Source organism: Carcharhinus amblyrhynchos, chromosome 18 (genome assembly GCF_965287045.1).
Source record: "Carcharhinus amblyrhynchos chromosome 18, sCarAmb.v2.hapA, whole genome shotgun sequence".
NCBI classification, from domain to species: domain Eukaryota; kingdom Metazoa; phylum Chordata; class Chondrichthyes; order Carcharhiniformes; family Carcharhinidae; genus Carcharhinus; species Carcharhinus amblyrhynchos.
The window spans coordinates 13,072,386-13,095,621 of record NC_137341.1 but is presented as its reverse complement, the minus strand read 5'-3'; the positions used below and the strand labels follow the sequence as shown (position 1 = coordinate 13,095,621).

At 43.5% G+C, this 23,236-nt stretch overlaps 1 protein-coding gene across 2 annotated transcripts in view; it reads right to left on the bottom strand.

The window, feature by feature from the left end:
- radil (Ras association and DIL domains) overlaps positions 1-23,236 on the bottom strand; it is a 132,524-nt gene that overhangs the window by 24,972 nt on the left and 84,316 nt on the right. For both annotated transcript variants that reach the window (XM_080206394.1, XM_080206395.1), the window contains exon 8: positions 10,437-10,674. In XM_080206394.1, coding sequence (XP_080062520.1) covers positions 10,437-10,674 — 238 coding nt within the window. The remainder of the gene's footprint in view (positions 1-10,436; positions 10,675-23,236) is intronic.

Here is a 23,236-nt window from a genome sequence, read left to right as displayed (position 1 = left end):
TGCAGATATTTCTATGAATGAAAACCTAAAGGTCTGTTTCTTACTGAAAGAGTTAAATACTTTCTAAACTAATCTAACTTACTGGAATCCTCTGTCGATCTTATATATCCAAAAATGAATGGGTACGTAAATACTCGTAAATTATTGACACTTGAGTGCCAGATTTCAGTGCTTGAAAGAAGCATTTTTTTTCCACAACTCTTGAAAGAATTTTATTTTGACTAATTCGAGCTTTGAACATTCTGAAACATGCAGTTGACTGGGCTTCGTGTATGACACTGTTGGATGGGAAAACTTTGCTTAAGTACATGGAGTCAGTGGTATGATTTTTTTGGCAAGAAATATCATTTACCAATCCATTACCATATTTAGATAAGAATTTTTCCTATATGCTCCAGTGGAAATGAAATATTTATGTTTGATTCTGTCAGTTTGAGAACTTTGACCATTTGGAAATCAGTTGAAATAGTTGGCCTGTAAATTTTGCATCAGTGTCCATAAAAGTCACAATAGAGTTTGATTGCATGGATGCTATTGCAACATTTGATCACATAGGATACATGGCTGTGAGGCTTGCTCATGGTTTGATCTGGTTTTCTTGATCTGATGTCTCATCTTTAAAATGTTATATAATTACTGTCATATTTTCTTTTGAATTGAGATTGGGAGAGAACAGTATTCTGAAGATGTACCATATTAGAAAGACCTGCCTGTTATATGAAAATAGATATTAGATACAGCAATGCAGATGTAACCATGAGGAGCAGGTTTGGAGGGCTGCGTGGCCTACTTCAGCTCCAATTTCCGATGTTCCATGTACCCCACAAAAACCGACCATTCAGTTCTTTGCATCTGTTCAGATACCAGCATTTCATTTGGATGCTATTAATTCAATTCAAATTCCCTGCCATTTCCTTTATCCTCCCATGTTCTTTCTATTCCAATAATAGTCTAATTTCATTTTAAATAATGTTTTAGTCTCTGCCTCAACACCACTTGTATTAGTTAATTATAAGTCATAACAACATGCTACTTTTCCCATTTATTAATTCTGTACAATGTTTGCACAGGGCAGAATTTAACCAAAGTGTCGGAGGGGAATGCATCCCTGCTGATGCTGTCTGTCCTGTCACAACTTAATGCATTCACTGGCTGGAGGGGAGATTACTGACTTACACTCGGGTGGAAGTCCCACTTCAGAGAGCTGTAGTCCCATCAGCAGCACTGGGAATGGCGGCCACGAGAAACCCCAGGCACTTAAGGTCTTGATTTTCATGTCTTTGTCTATGTTGTAACACGGCAGAAGACCTTTGAAAATAGCAAGCGGTACCTGATCCCAGGATTCTCACCTCCATTCCCATTTCCCGCAGCTTTTGCTGGTACGGGTAATGAGCCTGCACGAGGTGCTCCTTGCTAGCTCCATTGTGGGGTAAGAATTTCAGACACCTGTTACTTTCACAGAGTCGGGCCCATTTTGATTGGGGACGTGGTTCACGGCACCTCAAAGGAATAAAACATGGAAGGTCCAAATCTCAAGTCAAGAAAATTAGGCAATCAAAGTTCTGCCTTATAAAACAGCTCTCTCTGATATTCTCATAAAGTTGCTTATCAAACATAGGCAATGAAAATCTCCCTGAGGAAACCATCAAGTCCTCTTCATACCTTAATATCAGCTAAATAAACACACAGACATTAATAAAATGATTCAAAGAAAAATCTGGTTACTACAAGGTAATAAAGCAATCAATCACACTGAAAGTAATCCTTTTTGAAGCTTTATAAACAGATTCTTGTTCAGCTGAGCCAATTAGTCATTCTTGGAGTTCAGCCAACTATTCAATCTGCTTCGGTTGATGCCACTAGCCTTAAGATAGCCTTAATCCCTAATTCCTGACACCCATCTTCTTAATGAAAATCTGGCTCTAAGTCTTGGAGCCAGGATGGAGGTAGGTGCTGGGTCTTGTGGCAGAGACAGGTGAGGCAGGGAGGCATTGAGGTTGAGATGGTCAGTGGCAATAGAGTTGGAATGATGTTGATGGGGAGGACAGGTAGGATGAAACATCTGGGAGGAGGTGATTGATGAGGAAGAAGGGAGAAGAAATTTCCTCAGGGGCTTTGATGTGGAAAGGGGCTCAGTGAAGAAGGTACCTCACCCACTTCTCAGCCGAGGCCTGAACTGGGCTGCCTGCTGGACTTCTACTCTCCACTGCCACCCCCTTAACTCAGGGATGACATTCCACTGGCATCAGAATTAGAAAATTGGGGTGAGGACAAGTTGCAGTGGGAAGGCCATTTCTGGAATTTTTACATGCTCACAGCCTGCGAAGAGGGAGCCCATAAAATTCTGCCCACAGATTATAGTGGGATTATTGCCTGGAAGCACAACACTGAAAATAGAGCTAATGAAGAAGATTTTGCTAAAGAACATTTATATCTGGGGCAGATACAAACCCATGCTTATTTTCTCCTTTTCAATTTTGTACCAAGTGCACAGCAAAGAAGTTGTGTGGTTAGAAACTATTGATAGCATTAGAATATTGAAATGTCTCCGAGGCGTCGGGGGCAATTCTCCCACCCCGTTGTGCTAATTTTCTAGTGTAGCGGGATGGGAGAATCTCACAGAATGGCAGGTGCGGGATTCGCACATGCATTCCCGCTGCGTGTGCACCTCCCAGTGCAGGATTTCCAGCGCCACTTGATCTGCGCTGGAAAAAGCAGGAAGACAGGTAAGTCATTTAAATCTAGCGGAGTTTAGAGTACTCCCCACTTTCAGGGGGCTAGCAGCCTGACCCTGCTGGAGCGAAAGGGGGGTAATTGGAGCCCCCCGGGGGTCAGGCAGCCAGGGGCCACTGGGCAACTTGGCACTACCCACCTGGAATGGGGCAGTGCAAGGGGGTAGAGCATGGCGGGGCCGAGGGGTGATCAGTGGGGGGTTCCGCTGCCCTTTGCCATAGGGGTCAATGGGGGCAGGAGGGGGGGGCCAGAGCTCGGGAGGGGCTGGGGAAGTGGGGGGGGGGGGTCAGCCAGAATTTGGGGGGGCATTGTCTGCCTGAGGGGGTGTCTATACTGTGATGGGTTTTAGGGAAATATTGGCACGGGGTGGGGGGGGTGGGGGGGGAGGTGGATGGGGGGGTGCTGGAGATTAGGTAGCATGGGGTGGGGGGTCAGAGCTGCACTGGGAATGGTCGGACGGGCTGTGATCAGGCTGGGTGATTGGGGGGGTGTGCGGCAGCACTGCAGGGGTCCTGGGCTGGCCAGCAAATGGGAGGCTGACAGTGTGGGGCGCAGAAGCCCACTGATTTCAGCTTCCTGGGTGGGAATAGGCCCTGCCCCCCTGAAACCTAATGATCTTCATGCTGATGGCCTCTGCATTACACAATGTGGGAGATTCTCCCACTGAAAAAACAATTGTGTTTTACACCAGTTTTCCCGCAAATTCAACACTTAGAATATTTTTGGGAGAATTCCAGCCCTTCATCTTCTGGCAGCTATTCATTCCCAGCAAAGCTTCAGAAACAATGCAATGAATGCCCAGTTAGTTTGTTGTTGGAAACATTACTAGCTGAGGGAGAAATGTTAGGACACTGGGACAATTCTGCATCTTTCTTCAAGTAGCGCTATTTGATTTTTAGCATTGGAAAGGGGGATGGGGCCTCAATTTAACATCTTGTCCATGAGAGAAGAACTAAATCACTTCAAGGCTCATTCACTACTGCACTGGCATGTCATCTTACATTACAGACTCCAATCCTGATTTGAGCCTTGAACCAATCAGTTCCTGGCAAGGCAAGTATTAGTTTCAATTGCCACTTCCTTTCTAAAGACTGCAGTTGGCAGCTGTTTTAAAATTTGTTCCCCAGGAACTTCATTAATTCCTCTTGCATATAAAATTCATTGACCAGCTGCAACATATAGTTGACAGTTAGACTGACAACACAAAGAGATATTGCATGAATATTTAGCGATCGCCAAGTTTATATTTTAGTAAGAGACATATTGAAAGATCAATAAAACTTCTGAAGCCATTAACCCACAAAGAACCAATGGATAAATGTCAAATCATTGAATGATACAGCACAGAAGGTGGCCAGTCAGTCCACTGTGTCTGTGTGGGTTCTTTAGTAAGACTATCTAATCAATTCCATTCCCTTACTCTTTCCCCATAACCTGTACTTTTTTTCCTTCAATTAGTTACGTCAATTGTCTTTTGCAACATACTATGAATCATCTCCCATCACCTTTTCAAGGAGTGCATTCCAGATCACAATAATCTTGTGGATACAAAAAAAATGCTTCCCATGTCACCACTGATTCTTTTGCTAATTACCTTAAACCTATTCGTCATATATCTGTCTCCTCTTATTGACCCTGCTACCCTTATTTTCACTCTTATAACAAAGCCATTCATTATTTTGAACACTGCTATTAAATCTCCTTTCAATCTTTTATCCACTTAAGGAAAACAACCCCAGTGTCTCCACTGATAGCATCTTAATGGATCTTTTCTGCAACCTCTCCCAAGATTTTGACATTGTTACTACAGCATGGTGGCCAGAATTGCATCCAGTACTCAAGCTTATAAAGGTTCACATGACTCCATTGCTTATGGTTCCATTCCTCGATTAATAAAGCTAAGCATTCCAGTTTCTTTGTTAACCACCTTCTCAACTTGTCATTTCACAGACTTGTATACCTACATGCCCATTTCTCTGTTCCTGAACTCCCTCTAAAATGTTAATATTGCCTATCCTCATTCTTCACATCAAAATCTATCATTTCCTGGTTCTCTGTGTTCAATTGTATCTGCCATATGTCTATCAATTTCACCAGTCTGTCAATATCCTCCTGACATCCGTTACTTGTTGCTTACTACATTTCTTCCAATTTTCAAATTATGCCTTGTATATCCAAGCCATCGATATATATTAAAGAGAGCACTGATCCAAATACCAACCCTGCAAAAATCCATTGTGTGCCTCCCTACCATCTGGAAAAACAACTATTCACCACCTTCAGTCCCTTATTCAGTCTTGTAATCATGCTGCCATGGTTGCCTTTAATCTTATGGTCTTTAGTTCTGATAAAAAGTCGAGTTTGTGGTACTTCGCTTAACACCTTTTCAAAGTGCATATCCCCAGCATTACCCTCATCAACCCTCTCCATTACTTCACCAAAGAGCTCGATCCAGTTCATCAAACATAACTTATCTTGAATAAATTTGTCCTGACTTTTAACTCACATTATTCCAAATGCCCATTAGTTATGTTCTAGATTATTGACTATAAAAGTTTTCTCACCGTAGATATTCAGCTGGCTGGTTTCTAATTTCTGGATTCATCCTTCTTCTCATTTTAAACAAGACGGTAACATTTACAATCCTCTTTTCCCCCAGAACCATCCCAATGTACAAGAAGAATGCAAAGATTATGGTCAAAGGTTTCACAATTAGTGAATGTGTTTTTATGAATGAGAGTGTTGTTTTACGCAAATTAAGTCTATACATTTAGAGTTTTGTTTTATTTCATCTCAACTTGGGAGCTAAGGTCTGCCTATGGTGGATACTAGGGGGGGTTGTCTTGGAGGATACAAGTGCAAAGGGTGGTGGATTGGCATGCGTTGGCATCAGGACTATAAAGGTTCAAGGAGGTGGGTAGAATAGTACAGGTCGTTCATAAGTTCATAATGTATCGGAGAAGAATTAGACCATTTTGCCCAACGAATTCATTCCACCATTTGATCATGGTTGATGTGCTCCTCACCCCCATTTTCCTGCCTTCTCCCCATAACCAATTAAAAATCTAACTCCTCCTTAAATTGACTCACTATCACAGCATCCACCACACTTTGGAGTAGTGAACTCCACAGATTCACAACCCTATGGCAGAAGTAGTTTCTCCTGAACTCTGTTTTAAATTTGCTACCCTTATCCTAAGACTATGACCTCTGATTGTAGAAGCGCCCCGCAAGATGAAGCATCTGCTCCGTGTCTACTTTATCCATTTCTTTTATCTTGTTGGCAGGGAGGATATTGGGGTTAAGGGAGGTGGGGGAGGGGTTGAATTGGCATGGATGGACGTGAGGAGTATATGGGGGGTGGGGGGGATGAGGGGCAATTCATTTGTTATTTTCTTGGTTTTATTTAAGTAGCTGTGATGCAAGTCCCAGAGCACCAAGATGGATCTTTTGCACAGTTTGCCTCTGTACCGGGTAGCCCCTGTGGCTGCCTCCAAACTCTCTCCAGGGATGATGGGCACTCTTAATCCCTGATCCCATTCCCAAACAGTCAGGCCCTGATTCCTTCAGTAACTTAGGAAGCATCGTTTCCAGTCCGAGTGACTTTTCTACTTTGGGGACTGTCAACATTTTAAGTAGCTCGGCTTCATCTTGTTTTTTTTCATCTTATCCAATAAGAAGTTTATTTAAGGGGAAGCAATTCAAATACCATGAAGTTTTTTTTTTAGTAATTGCTGCTTTTTGAGAAACCAAGGTTGAACGGAATCCAAACAGTCCAAATCTCAATGCAGTTTTAAGTTACATACAGTATGTTCCTGTCAAGAGTTACACAAAGAAACATCAACATACTACTCCCCATGGAAGAGTCTGTGGTCACTCACTATTACCAGGAAAAAGTACAAGAAAAGAAAAATTCAGAGTCAGAAACATAAGCATCTAATTTATAATTGATCATGGGGAAAAAAAGAAAATGAAAGTCGAGCATTTTTAATTATAATTTTTTAGCAATTATACAAACAATGCTCAGTTTAGTTTATCTTACTTGCACCCAAAGAATTGCTTCCTTATACATACTGTCCCTCAACAGAAGTTGACGATTGGGATTCCGAAATCATTGCACAGTGGCTTAATTATGGGAAGTCAGGTCACTGCATAAGACCAAAGAGACTATCCTCTTGCAGTAATTTCTCCAGTACCCACTGGTGGTGAGAGACATTGACTGCTGCGAGTACATCACAGTGTTACAAGCACATGCCCAAAACTTTGGCTCCATTAGACATGAAATAACTATCTAGGTGTGTGGCTGACATGCATTCCTATTGCTGAATAGTTAGGGAAATAGCAAAAACATAAAAAACACTGCTCTGTCTCTACACCCAATTGTAAGTTTCTCCTATTCTATTGAGATTGAAACCAAAGGCTTTCTGAATGCAAGTCCAACACACCCTAAGCTGCCCAAATGGAGTTTCACATGGGACTCAAAGATTTTCCAGTCCTGACTCCAACACTGAACTAACTTCACAACCAATCCAAGTTTCATTTGGAATGGGCTAAACCCCTGGCACTTCATTTTTCCAATATGATTGCAATGGTGCGAGCAGCTGTTGTCTTGCTTGCTCTTACTAATTAATGCTGTTCATTTTGTGCTTATATGTATAGAGAGGAATTTCCATCACCCTAAAGAGAGTCAGTAACTCCCTCAAGTGTTGAAATGAAACAGTGTCACGAAACTCTTCTATGACCATTATTTAGGTATGCAATCAGAATGCTTTCAGTAGTGAACAAAGAACAACACAGCACGGGAAACAGGCCCTTTGGCCCAATTAGCCCGCACCGCCATTTTAACATTGTGAGTCCCCTCTTCCACCCATGACCCTGGTCTACACTTATGGCACTCCACATTGGAAACCAGATTGAGGGGGGACTAATTTAGGGATAATTTGTTACACCAATCGGCCTAAGAGCACATCTTTGGGGTGAGGGAGGAAACTAGTGATTGTAAGATGGTGTTTCACATATTCCATGACGTCTCCCACTCTCTTTTGGCACAATTCAGGTGTTGGACATGTTTGTAAGATTCTGACTGCAATAGCTAATAAGAACCTTATGCAGTGGAAAATAGATGGCTGTGGTGGTGATATTGAGTGATGTGGTTTTTATGGTCACACTTTTTCATTTACTGCCCTCGCTGTCTGCAAGACCAATCAGAAATGCTGCATGTTGAGAAGGCATCCCAGGGGTGTCATCCTCAGTGATGCTATGAACAAAGTGCAAGCAGTTTCTGCACAAAAGGAAAAGAATGCTTTTATACAATGTCCTTGTAGCGACTGATCTGGAGGGAGCCAGCAGCTAATGATCATTCTAAAAGTAATGATTTTTCTCCCCTGCCCCTCCATCCTTTGTGCCCCTACCTGTATTTCTCCAGATAGTAATTTATTCTCCTGCAGCATTCAGGATTATCAGCAAACTGCATCCTAAATTCTCTTAACCAAGCTGCTCAGATACATTAATCTGAAAAGATTTGTGCTGATGAGGGGTGGGGTAGAGGTGGGGGGGTTGTGGCAGGTGGAGGAACAGGGGGTGGGATTGGCTGTGGTAATTTTGGTTCCTTCAACCTATTGGAAAAATAACTCACATCATCTATGGTCTAGTCCAATATAGAGTACTGCAATATCTCTTTGAAAATACATTTCATATTTTTTAATGAAAGGAATTGCCTTCCAGTACTTAGGTGCTACTTATACTCCAGTACCTAATCCAAGTTGCTCTTCTGTATATAAAGGTTCAGATTTTTTTTTTGGCATTTATTTGGCAATGAGAGACAACATGGTTGAGTTTTAGCCTGCCCTTTTGCAATGTTTCATACTTGGAGACTTTGTAGCCGGAGTTGCTGCAAAGTGAACAGCAATGATAATGCTCTGATCTTTCCCCACTGCTTTTCCTTCGCCTGATGGTAGTAAAAAATGAGTATTTTTATGGATTTTTCACCTTTACTGTCTGTGCAGTACTAGAACTTGTACTTTAATATACATATATTGCTGCACAAAAGCACATGCAAGTGGTAATGTACAAGTTGCATTGGAATGAGCAATTTTCCACACTCTGTATGGATAGATTTACACTGCATTATTAATCCCAGTAGGCAGAGTCTCTAGATAATCTGCAGGCAGCAACTGCATTATTAAAGTCTGCCTGCTGCATCTACTCTCATGTTTCATTACACAAGCTTTATTCTATTGTCAAAAACAGTCCTGGCCCATTTAAACAATTCAGCGGATTACTAATGGAAAAGATTGAACAGGTTGTGGATTTTTCTCTAGAAAAGAGAAGTGATCTATTAGAATTATGTGAAGACAATTTTGCAGCACCCCCCCCCCCCACCCCCGCACCCCCACCCCCGCACCCCCACAAAAAAAAAGTGTCCAACAGGCATGAACTGATCTCCCAATGTACTGGGAGAATGGTTGACATCTCCAACCCCCCAAATCGCCAGCCTCCTGATGGCTAACCCTGGCCCCCAATGGCCAGCCCCTGCGAATAGTCCCACCTCCTGTTGCTGAGTCCTCCTTCCCTTCCCTCCCCTCCTACCTCACCCACTCCCCTACTGGTCTGGCTCCACCCTGTCTGGCCCTGCCCCAGTGAGGCACTGCCCCCTCAGGTATCTGGTGGGCAGCACCAAGCTGGCACTGCAGAGTTCCAGGCTGGGAGTAGTTGGGTGCCTATTGGACAGGCACTGCCCAAGCGACACTGCCCACCCTGTCCGTGGCCTCCCAATGGAAAGGCCATCACATCTGGTTCCCAGCAATGGGGACCAGCTTGATCCCCACTAGTGGGAACCTTCACCAGCGAGGTCAGAAATCCAAGAGAGCCCAGACAATACTGTCCGGAGCTCGCTAAAGAGATTCAAACGAAATCATGAATATTGAAATCAACCCCGCGCTGTTCCCAGGCGATTACATGAAAAAAAAGGCCCAGGAGAATCGTGACCTGCTAGCCACCAGGCGGGAATTAGATTTTTAGGCTCCCACTTACATTTCCCACCTCACAACGCCACTCGACCAGTGTAGAGGAGTGAGAAAATCGGCCCATGATCTGTTAGAAAGAGTTTGATCTGGTAGGCATAGCCACATTTCTAATTGTGAGAGTAACAAAATTAACAGCCATAATTATAAGATAGTCTCTAATAAATCTACAAGGAGAAATTCAGGAGAAATTTATTATTTAAGGTGGTGAGAATACGAAAGTTCCTGCCACTTGGTGTGGTTGAAATGAACAGCAAAGATGCATTTGAGTTCTGCTGAAAAAAACAGACATGTTGTCGAAGATTTTCACCCTGCATTCATCAGGACAGATAAGCAAGAACACCAATTGTGAAGAGAACAGCAATTGATACTGCATGAGAAGAATGATCTGATTGGTTGGCAAGTGGACTTAGATTGGTACAGACTTTGCAATGGACAACGCGCTTTGGAACAGTTAACTGCCAAAAGGTTTTTAGGAATTACAGAATTAGTCAAATTCCATACTACCAAATGACTAATAGATGCATTTATGAGGAAACTGGAATATTATACAAAGGGAAAAGAAACAGAAGGATATGAACAGGAATGTGGACTATAAGCAGCAGCACAGACCAGTTAGGCCAAATAGTCTGTTTCTCTGATGTAATACCATATATAGTCTCTATACATTGTTAAACTTACCTCTATCCATAAGCTGATTGAAGAGGGAAGCATTGGAGAAGAAGAAAAGGTAAGCAAACATCTGTGCTGCTATTTCAGGGTGCACCTCATACTGGTGGAGAAGGTCCAGTGTTGTCTGGTATATTTGCATGATGTTGCGAACTGGTTCTGGGAGAGAAGAAGAATTCAATCCAGAATATCCACGCTTGGTATGGAATGGATTGCAATCGAAGAAGGCAGGAAGTGTAACATAGAGGGACTGTAAAACAAGAAACAATAACGTTTTTAAAGAACAAAGAAAATTACAGCACAGGAACAGGCCCTTCAGCCCTCTAAGCCTGCATCGACCATGCTGCCCGACTTAACCAAAACATCCTACCCTTCTGGGGACCATATCCCTCTACTCCCATCCTACTCATGTACTTGTCAAGACGGTCCTTAAGAGTTATTATCATATCCACTTCCACTACCTCCCTCAGCAACGAGTTCCAGGCACCCACTACACTCTGTGTAAAATATCTGCCTCGTACATCTGTTTTAAACCTTGCCCCTTGCAATTTAAACCTATGCCCCCTAGCAATTGACTCTTCCACTCTGGGATAAAGCTTCTCACTATCCACTCTGTACATACCTCTCATAATCTTGTAGACTTCTATCAGGTCTCCCCTCAACCTCTGTCGCTCCAGTGAGAACAAACCAAGTTTCTCCAACCTCTCCTCATAGCTAATGCCCTCCATACCAGGCAACATCCTGGTAAGTGTTCTCTGTACCTTCTCCAAAGCCTCCACATCCTTCTGGTAGTGTGGCGACCAGAATTGAACACTATATTCCAAGTGTGGCCTAACCAAGGTTCTATAAAACTGCAACATGACTTGCCAATTTTTAAACTCAATACCCCAGCCGATGAAGGCAAACTTAATCTATGCTTATGTATTTTTCAAGGTAATGAAAGATAACATTTGAGAATTAAACCTATGTCCACTTTGCAGTTAACAGCAATATTAAGCACACATGCATCTGCTCTGTCTCAGGCCATAGATTTATCTAAAGTGCTGAAGGAGGCCAATCAGCCCATTGAGGCTGCACTGACTCTCTGAAAGAGCATGTTACCCAGGCTCACCTTCCCTGCCTTGTCCCCGTGACCCCGCACATTTACCATGACCAATCCACCTAACCTACACATATTTGGACTGCAGGAGGAAACAGGAGCATCCAGAGGAAATCCACACAGACACGGGGAGAACAAGCAAACTCCACACAGACAGTCACCCGAGACCAGAATCAAACCCAGATTCCTGTGAGGCCACTGTGCCACTGCCATAGTCACATACCTGCAGATTAGCATTTTGAGAATGCACCTACCTCCAACTGTACCTATTTTGAAAGGCATCCAAAACCATAGTCTCTGGCATGTTCATTTCCAAACATGTGCCCCTAATGATCTCTTTCTCCCTCTAAGTCACCTACCATCCCGACTTGGAAATATATCGCCATTTCTGCACAGTCGCTGGGTCAAGATCCTGGAATTCCCTCCCTAATGGCATTGTATGTCAACCTACAGCATGTGGACTGCTGCGATTTAAGACGGCAGCTCACCATCACCTTCTCAAGGGCAACTAGGGATGGGCAATAAATGTTGGCCAGCCAGAGACGTCCGTGTCCCATGAATGAATTTTTCAAAAATTATGATTTGGGGCTTTCTTGTGCTTTTTATTTACCGAACAACTCATAGGCTATTGTAGTGAGGGTAGCAATCCAAACTGTGCCCAATCTTTAAACAGCTATGCATTTTCTGGCAAGAGTTGCTGGACAACAATCAGAAGCAGAATGCCTGGTGGTCTTGCTGGCCAAGTAAACAGTGGCTGGTTGTGACCTGGCCAGCTCACCTAACTCAACACAAGACCTGAGAATACTCTGTCTCCATCGCTCAGTGACCCCTTATGGCACTGAGTCACAGGCTTGTTTTATGTGATATATTTTTTAAAATCTGTAAAGCCGATTTAGTTGTCAGTTACATATTTATGACTGACCAAATGGTTTGATTATTCAGCTGTGCCAATAATTTGTCCCATGTCTATTCTGGTCTGCGACAGAAAAAGAATACAGATTCCTCATGTCTGGAACTTACTTAACTACAAGAGTATGAATATAAGAATAACTAAACTTGTAAATCACGTGGATTAATTTGGATTAATTCCTTGCGTTTGGTGCCAGAGATATTTACACAATGTGACCTTTGTACCCTCCATAAGCACATTTTCTTTTTAGCATTTATAGTCACTTACTGTACAGAATAAGTGACGAAGCTCAGTCTGTGCTGTTTGGGATTAAATAATGTACTTATTTAAATTCTTCAAACAATTAATACTGTAGATTTGAAAGAAAAAGCTCACTTGAAACTAGACCCTGGAATAGGAACAATTGCAAAGATTTAAGGTAATAATTGAAGGGGGATGATGATCTTGTGAGCAATACCTGTCCCAGCCTTAGTGGCCTCATTACAGGCCCTAGCACCTGTGTAAGCACATTATGTTGACTGAGAGAAGGTTGGTAAAACTACTTTTGAAAGCTAGTGAAATGGTAATGGCTGTTTTTTTTAAACCAATTTCCCTTTGAAATGTTTAAAGTTATATACTTAATAATTCTGTAACATTTGAGGAGATAATGTTTCTCCATTTGTATTTTAAATTACCTGTTGGCTTTTATTTCCGCTAAGCCAAATGTGTCTTCCTTTTTGCTCACTGGCTAGTACACAGCTATCAAAACTGTGCCTTGCCAGCACAGAATGACTGGAGCAGCAAAGGTTACAATTTGCAATTTCACCATTCAGAATATTAACCTTAAGATAGGACTAAGAGCAATCTCACTGCTATTTGTCGAAACAGTTTTTCAGTTACCTCCAGAAAAACCAAAAACTTTAGAGTGACATGGGCATAGAGTTGTCAATTGTCACTTATTTTCTGATGTTAATCCTTTGGGACTTGCATTACAGGCTATATACTTCATACAGTAATATACTTCAACTTCAATCACTATTTCCGCCTGTGCTCTGAGGGAAGCAAAATTTCTTGATAAGATACTGATCCTTATTAAACTTTTGTGAATCAGCTTACTTGATTTTCCTGTAAAGCTTACAGTCAAACTTTACAAAATTGGATGGCTGTGTGGAAAGGGCTCTGGTGAGGTGACGCATTGGAAAACACACTTTTGTACTTATGCTGACTCGATAAAGTATGCAATTCTCCCCTCCCATCTCTTGGACCATACACCAACTCTGGCCAAGAAAGGAATGGTTATGTTTTTGGTAACTTTTAAGATTGATTAGTACACATGAGGGGCGACCTTATAGAGGTTTATGAAATCATGAGTGGCATAGACAAGGTGACTAGCCAGGGTCTTTTCCTCAGGGTAGGGCACTGCAAAACTAGAGGGCATAGGTTTAAGGTGAAAGGGGAAAGATTTAAAAGGGAACTGAGGGGCAATTTCTTCACATAGAGCGTAGTGCATATATGGAATGAGCTGCCAGAGGAGGTGGTAGAGTCAGGCACAACTACAACATTTAAAATACATTTGGACAGGTACATAAGAACATAAGAAATAGGAGCAGGAGTAGGCCAACCAGCCCTTCGAGCCTGCCCCGCCATTCAATAAGATCATGGCTGATCTGTCGTGGCTCAGTTCCACATTCCCGCCCTCTCCCCATAACCCTTAATCCCCTCTCTTATCAAAAACCCATCAACCCGCGTCTTAAAAATATTTAGCGAGGTAGCCTCCACCACTTCAACGGGCAGAGAATTCCAGAGATTCACCACCCTTTGAGTGAAAAAGTTCCTCCTCAACTCCATTCTAAACCGCCCCCCCTTTATCTTGAGGCTGTGCCCCCTAGTCCTACTATCCTTTCTGAGCGGGAAGAGTCTCTCCACCTCTATCCTATCCATCCCATTCATCATCTTATACGTCTCAATGAGATCTCCCCTCATTCTTCTAAACTCTAACGAGTACAAGCCTAGTTTATTCAGCCTCTCCTCATAGCTCAACCCCCTCAACTCCGGCATCAGCCTAGTAAACCTCCTCTGCACTCCCTCCAAGGCCAAAATATCCTTGCATAAGTACGGCGCCCAAAACTGCACACAGTACTCCAGCTGCGGCCTCACCAATGCCCTATACAGCCGCAGCAAGACCTCCCTACTTTTATATTCAATCCCCCCCGCGATGAAGGCCAGCATCCCATTCGCCTTCCTGACCACCTGCTGCACCTGCAAGCTGGGTTTTTGAGACTCATGCACAAGGACCCCGAGGTCCCTCTGCACCGTCGCCTGCTGCAGTTTTTCTCCACGTAAGTAATAATCCTTCCTACCATTATTCCTACCAAAGTGGACCACCTCACACTTGCCAACATTAAATTCCATTTGCCATTTCCTGGCCCATTCGCCCAGCCTATCTAGATCCTTCTGTAGACTCTCACCACCCTCCGCACAATTTGCCTTTCCACCAATTTTGGTGTCATCAGCAAATTTCGACACCCTACACTCGGTTCCCTCCTCCAGATCATCTATATAAATGGTAAATAGCTGAGGCCCCAGCACCGACCCCTGGGGCACTCCACTAGTCACCATCCGCGGGAAAGATTTTGAGGGCTATGGGCCAAATGCATGTCAATGGGACTAGTTCAGTTTAGGAAACTTGGTCGGCATGGACAAGTTGGGCCAAAGGACCTGTTTCCGTGTTGTATATCTCTATGACTCTATATCAAGCACAGGAGGTGATCAACGTTGCAACTGTCCTTTATTGTTTTTGCAAATGAACTAACAAGAAAACATAATTCGCTGGCTTGCAAAGTACAATAAGCCAGACAAGACATACAATGCAGAACAAGAAACCACAGCCACTCACTGTCATTGTTGGATACTTGCCAGGAAGTGTATAAGAATAATGCGATAATTACACGGAATTATATTGAGATTACAGCACAGAAACAGATAATACAATCCAACTGTTCTGTGTTTATATTCTGTGCGAGTCTCCTCCCATCTTACTTCTAGTTATCAGCATATCTTTTCTGTTACTTTCATCCTCATGTATTTTTGTAGCTTCCCCTTCAATGGGGGTGATTTTCTTCCAATTGTCACTTTCTATTCAGTTAACTGAGAACTAACGAAGTCTATCAATTTTTTTTACTTTGGAGTCAGACATAATAACTTGAAAAATGCGAAAGGAGAAAACCACCATACTTGCTGCTGGTCAGAAATACACCAGCACACAAAGATCCCAAACATATTTGCCATCTTGGGTTTGAATTTATGGGGCATTGGCACCAGTATTGGGGTAGGTGGGACCTGTTCAGATGGGACCAGAGTCCTGGTGAATCGTATAACTAGGACTGTAGATAGGGCTTTAAACTAATTAGGCCGGGGGGGTGTGTGTGTGGGTGTGTGTGTGCAGGGGGGGGGAAATTACAATATCTAAAGTAAAAGAGAGTGTACGGGCGCGGGAAAATGTTGAGGATGGCCCAATAACAAAGGGAGTAGGGGGCATGAGAAAGGTTGATAGCGTTCCTTCAAATAGGGTACAGATAAAGGCTGGGATAAAGACACCTTACCTGAATGCATGAAGCATTTGGAACAAAGTGAATGAGCTGGTGGTGCAGATCAGCACAAATGGATATGATCTGGTAGGCATTACGGAAACATGGTTGCAGGGTGACAGGGACTGGGAACTGAATGTCCCAGGGGTATCAAGTGTTCAGGAAGGATAGAAGGGAGGAAAAAATGGGGGGGGCGGGGGGGTAGCTCTGCTGATTAAGGGTGGAGATAAGGAACAGCAAGGGGAGGAAGACGCTGGTGGGTGTGGTCTATAGGCCCCCAAATAATAACTTGGAGGTGGGGTGGGCTATAAACAAGCAAATAAATAATGCGTGCAGAAATGGAAATGCGATAATTATGGGGGATTTCAATCTGCATATTGATTGGGTGACCCAAGTTGGACACGGTGGGCTTGAGGAAGAGTTCTTGGAATGCTGTCAGGATAGTTTCCTTGAACAGTGTGTGACGGAACCAACGAGGGAGCGAGCGATCTTAGATCTGGTGTTGTGTAACGAGGCAGGAAGAATTAGGGATCTTGTTGTGAGGGATCCTCTTGGGACGAGCGATCATTGTATGGTTGAGTTTTTGATGCAGATGGAGGATGAGAAAGTAGGGTCCCGAACCTGTGTTATCTGTTTGAACAGAGGGGAGTACAATAGGATGAGAGAGGAATTGGCTAATGTAGATTGGGGGTGCAGATTGGTTGGTAGGACGACTGAGGAACAGTGGAGGATCTTTAAGGAGATCTTCTTCAGTGCTCAGCAGAAATATATTCCAATGTCAAAGAAGGAACGTAGGTGAAGAGATAATCAGCCATGGTTAGAGAAGGAAATAAAGGAGAGTATTAAATTAAAAGCTGATGCATTTAGAGTGGCTAAAAGTAGTGGGCGAGTAGAAGATTGGGAGAGGTTCAAAAATCAACAAAGAATGACTAAGAAATTGATAAAGAAAGGAAGGATAGACTATGAAGCTAAACTAGCACTAAATATAAAAAAGGACAGTAAGAGTTTTTACAAATATATAAAGAGGAGGAGGCTGGCTAGAGTGAATGTTGGACCCTTAGAGGATGAGAGGGGGGATTTAGTGGTAGGAGATGAGAAAATGGCTGAGGCCTTAAATACGTTTTTTGCCTCGGTCTTCACGGAAGAGGACGCGAATAGTTTGCCGGATATTAAAGATAGAAGGATGATAGGAGTTGAGGGCCTGAATGCGATTACTGTCACCAGAGAGGTAGTGCTTGATTGACTAGCGGGACTGATGGTGGACAAGTCCCCAGGACAGGATGGAATGCATCCCAGGGTTCTGAGGGAAATGTCAGAGGTGATAGTGGATGCCTTAGTGATTATTTACCAAACTTTGCTGGATTCCGGGGACGTGCCGAAAGATTGGAAAACGGCTAATGTTACGCCGCTGTTTAAAAAAAGGTAGCAGGCAAAAGGCAGGGAATTATAGGCCGGTTAGTTTAACGTCTGTTGTTGGAAAAATGCTTGAATCCGTCATCAAAGAAGAAATAGCGAGGTACCTGGAAAGGAATGGTTTGATAGAGCAGACGCAGCACGGATTCGTTAAGGGGAAGTTGTGTTTGACGAATTTATTGGATGTCTATGAGGATGCGATTAGTGCGGTAGACAGAGGGGAACTGGTGGATGTGGTGTTTCTTGATTTTCAAAAGGCGTTTGATAATTTGCCGCACAAAAGGGTGCTTCAGAAGGTTAGGGTGCACGGAGTTGGGGGTAAGGTGTTAGTGTGGATAGGGGATTGGTTGTCTAATAGGAGGCAGAGAGTTGGTATCAATGGGTGCTATTCTGAATGGCAGTTGGTGACTAGCAGAGGGCCGCAGGGATCGGTGCTGGGGCCTCAGCTATTTACCATTTATATAGATGATCTGGAGGAGGGGGCTGAGTGTAGGGTGACGAAATTTGCTGATGACACGAAGATGAGTGGAAAAGCAAATTGTGTGGAGGGTGTGGAAAGTCTGCAGAGGAATCTGGATAGGCTGAGCGAGTAGGTGAGGACCTGGCAGATGGAGTACAATGTTAGCAAGTGTGAGGTTATCCACTTTGGCAGGAATAATAGTAGGAGGGATTACTATTTAAAGGGCGAAAAGCTGCAGCATGCTACGGTGCAGAGGGACCTGGGGGTCCTTGTGCATGAGTCGCAAAAACCTAGTCTGCAGGTGCAGCAGGTGATCAAGAAGGCGAATGGGATGCTGGCCTTTATAGCGAGGGGCATAGAATATAAAAGCAGGGAGGTCTTGCTGCAACTGTACAAGGCATTGGTGAAGCTGCAGCTGGACTAGTGTGTGCAGTTTTGGTCGCCGCACTTGCGCAAGGATATTTTGGCCTTGGAGGGAGTACAGAGGTGGTTCACTAGGCTGATACCGGAGATGAGGGGGTTAGCCTGTGAAGAGAGACTAAATAGACTGGGTCTGTACTCGTTGGAGTTTAGAAGGATGAGGGGGGGATCTTAAAGAGACGTATAATGAAAGGGACGGATAGGGTAGAGGTAGAGAGATTCTTCCCGCTCAGAAAGGACAGCAGGATGAGAGGGCACAGCCTCAAGATAAGGGGTGGGGCAGTTTAGAATGGAGTTGAGGAGGAACTTCTTCACTCAAAGGGTGGTGAATCTCTGGAATTCTCTGCCTGTTGAAGTGGTGGAGGCTACCTCGCTAAATATATTTAAGACACGGGTAGATAGGTTTTTGACAGACAAGGGAATTATGGGTTATGGAGAAAAAGCGGGAAAGTGGAACTGAGACACTTCAGATCAGCCATGATCTTATTGAATGGCGAGGCAGGCTCGAAGGGCTGGATGGCCTACTCCTGCTCCTATTTCTTATATTCTTATGTTCTTATCTTCAGCCAGTGGCAACACTGTTGGCCAAAGCACATGAGTCAATTGGATGATAGCCACATTCCCAAAGACATGCTCTGTGGCAAGCTTGTTATGGGCACAGGACTAAAAGGTTGCCGATGTCTGCATACAAGACTTCAAGTTGACTGGGATCAGAGTCGACGCATGGGAAGTCCTTCCTGCTGTTCAGACTGCCTGGAGTTGAACAGTCAGGCAGGGTTTGGAAGAAGCAGAGGACCAAATAAATGACCATATGGCAGAAAAGAAAGTCTGGCAGAAGGAGAAAAAACATTAGTCCATCTTGGCCCAACACTGTTCATCTGCGCCAGTTGAAGAAGGGACTGTTAGTCCTGAATGAGCCTCAACAACTACAAGATATGATGCTTTTTTTATTTATTAGTGGCACAAATAGGCTTACATTAACGCTGCAATGAAGTTACTGTGAAAATCCCTTAGTTGCCATACTCAGGCGTCTATTTGGGTACACTGGGGGAGAAGTTAGCATGGCCAAATCACCTAACCAGCATGTCTTTTGGACTGTGGGAGGAAACAGGAGCACCCAGAGTAATCCATGCATATACAGGGAGAACGTGTAGATTCCACATAGTTATTCCAGCTGGGAATCAAAACCGGGTCCTTTGCACTATGAGACAGCAGTGCTAACCACGGTGTCACCCCAATTCTCAATCCAGAAGTGACATACAATCCAGTGGCAGTCCACTATCCTCTGAGACAGACTCATGCCTACAATCTCCATCATGGGGATTGAGTCTTGGATTTGAGGTAACTTTGTTGTACTCACTGGATGTTGCTTTCTTCTCCAAAACTTGGAGCCCCCACATTGGCTGCAGCAGAGACTTAACACTAACCTGTAAATAAAATAGGTATTGCAAGTTTTTGGAGAAAAAATGAAGCATATACGGAGGGTCATTTCCTTTCGCTGTGTCCAAAAACCATCAAGAGGACAAAGCTTGATGCAGGAAAGAGTGAGGAGGCAATTTTCCCCAGATACTGTAGATGCTAAAGAACCTCCATGGCGGCCGAGATTGGGTCTTAAAATAAGATGCCTGCATATCTCGCATTTAGCACAGATGTCATCCTTGTAAATGAGTTGAACCTTGCAACTGGAATGGCCAACTGAACGAGTTAAGGGGGCTAATTATGACTTAAATTGCTTGCCAATACTCACAAAAGAAACGGCATGGCATTTTGTTGGGAAGTACTTGAACTACTGTCCTTTCCTAACAGTGACTAGTTGAGTAGGAATAAACCAGTTGTTGCGAAGGATTTTGAACACTACTTAAAGGTTTTAATCACTTTTAACTGTCCGCATGCTGAGGGAAGTTTGAAGGGAACTTCAGAAACAAATTGGGAGACTTTCTAGGACACATTACTAACACATCAACACTCTTGTCAACATTTGTTCCAGAAATTCTCTGAAGACTTCAGAAAAAGTCAATGTTGTGCTAATCTACATTATTGGACACCTTTTAGGATATCACCTGGAGAAAGGAAGTGCTTGCTTATCAACATTTTGCAATGGCTCCCTTTGGTCTGCAGGAGAAATGGGAGCAGGAGATGAGGTCAGGCACAGCAGCACCAGCTGCTGCAGCAGAATGGGGCAGGGAAGCGATGTGAATTCTTACCCCTCATTTGGGTAAAGTGCATCCCTCTTCCATCAGGACCTCCAGTGTCACATCCAAATGCTTGTGAGCTCTCTTACTCAGTCCCTGAGCCTTCCTGAAATGTCATGCCGCCGCCATTTATACTGCTCTATGAAAATTATGTGCAATGAGAACCTGAGTGCTGAAGCTACGGGGGTACCTGATTTGGCAGCCCCACCCAGGCAAGTTCAAATTACAGTGATTAGCAATGAGTAGCAAAACACCATGTTAAAGCTAGGCTGTCAGACAGACATCTCTAAGTAACATCATTCCTAATTAGTGCCTGTTTTCACCCTTTAACTAAAATAACCCTTAAAGCCTTAAAATACACAGTCAGTCTAGTTTTCCATAAATAGCATTTCCTGGAATTCATCAATGCAACGTTAACAGATGAACCATTTATTTTAGAGGTATTAGCCCACTTAAAATAAAGGTTATGCCCATGTTACACCAATCGATAGGATAACTATAGCACTTGCTAACACTTGTCCACTAATATTGCCAACTGCATTTTCTAAACTATGGGTTCCAGATCATTTACACCAAAGTCATAAAATTATGCATTGTACTGTTAACATTCTGTGATAGCTACACACTTTATTTTATAGACAACATCTACCGTCAAGATCTAAATGATTTGCTACAAAGTTTGAGTGCTAATTAAAACAGAATATGCTTAGTTGGTTCAATAAGCATTTAGTCCCAAAATAATCATTAATTTGCTTTTTTTTATTTGTTCATGGGATGCAGGTGTCACTGGCTGGGCCAGCATTTATTGCCTAAACCTAACTGCCCTTGAACTGAGTGGCTTGCTAGGCCATTTCAGAGGGCACTTAAGAGTCAACCATATTGCTACAGATTAGGCATTAACTGTATATCAAATCAGTAAGAAGTCTCACAATATCACTCACCTGATGAAAGAGCAGTGCTCCAAAAGTTTGTGATATCAAATAAACCTGTTTGGATTTTAACCTGGTGTTGTAAGACTTCTTACATGCCCACCCCAGAATCTCCACATCATGTATACCAGATTAGACATAGTAGAAGTGAATTAGATAAGGTTGAACATGTCCTATTTGTACTTACACCTCCTCCAAACTCTCTGGATTAAGATGTCTCAAGTAGCTAGGTTGGCATCTTGGTCATTCAGATCTTGGAGTTGTGCCTCAGCTGGAACACTGAACCAGGGAAAGGCAAATAACACAATGCAACTCCAGGACATGAAAGTGGCTTTCTGATAGCGACTGGGAGCTTTACTATTGTTGCCCATTACTCTTTAATCTATTGGATCTATCTATGGGGAGGAGAAGAGTTGAATAATGGAACCTGCTCTCATTCTGCTGTCTTGATGGCAGCGATCTGATTGAGGAGGAGAAGGGCCCGGTGCTGCCTAGCACAGCTTCAAGAAGACACCCAGTCTGAGAAACACGGTCGAGAGGAACCCCAGCAAGACCCAGAGGATAAGGGGGTCAGGGACCCATCCCTCAGAGGCAAGTGTCTACCAAAAACACCATTCCAATCTGGAAATGAGCAAAAGACAATGCCATGACCTCTACATTTGTAAAGATATGTGGTGGCTCATATCTGCCACATTCTCAGAAGGGGTTAATGCTGCATGGACTGAGAGGACATCTCCTGCCAGTGCCCCTGAAGGTACTGCTGTACTCAGTTTTTTTTTGCTGTGGGTTCGAAGGATCCACAGGGGATGTATGTGGCATCTCTCAGTCCTCAACACTTAAACGTAATAAGGTGACAGGTGCCCGTTACAATCTGGCTCATTACATAAAGTTCATACTGGACGAAGCTAGCCAGGATGCTAGGTTCCTGAGTTTCATGCAAGCTCTGGCTTCCCTGGTGTAAAGGGTGCGATTGATTGCACACGTTACTCTGAGAGCTCCATAACAACTGCCCCGATGTTCATCAACAGGAAAGGGCTCCACTCCCTAAATGTTCAGCTGCTGTGCGACCATCAGAAGCACATCATGCACATTTGTGGCAGGTATTCTGGGAGTTGCCATGACTCATACATCCTGAGGCACTCTCAGATGCCTGAGTCAAGTGGACTTGACTCCAGAATGAAACACTGTTTGCTGCCTCAGAGATGGATCCAAGACTGGAGAGATCATCATAGCTGCAATTTTGGGCTTTGTCACAAATAATGAAGACTTTATTTGATGATGAGACAACATGAATGATAAACCTCCAATGCTGTGCTCCAATGGAGGGCTGCATGCAGTTCTGGTCATCTCACTGTAAGAAGAACGTGATAGCACTATAGGGGGATACAGAGGAGATTCACCAGGATGTTGCCTGGGATGGAGCATGTGACCTATAAGAAGAGACTGGATAGTGGATCGTTTAGAACAGAGAAAGCTGGGGGCGGGGGGAGGGGGGACACTATTGAGGTCTATAAGATAATGAAGGGTACGGACAGGGTGAATGGGAAGCAGCGGCTCTCTTTGGTGAGGGTTCAATCACAAGGGGGCATAGATTTAGGGTGAGGGGCAGGAGATTCGGGGGGATTTGAAACAAAGAGCTTTCACTCAGAGGGTGGTGGGAATCTGGAATGCACTGCCTGGGAAGGCCAGAAGCCTTATAAGTCTTAAAAAGTAATTGGATGAGCACTTGAAATATAACACTCAAGGATATATGACAAGTGCTGGAAAATGGGACTTTAGTGGTCATTATTGTTGGTACAGACTCGATGGGCTGAAGGGCCTTT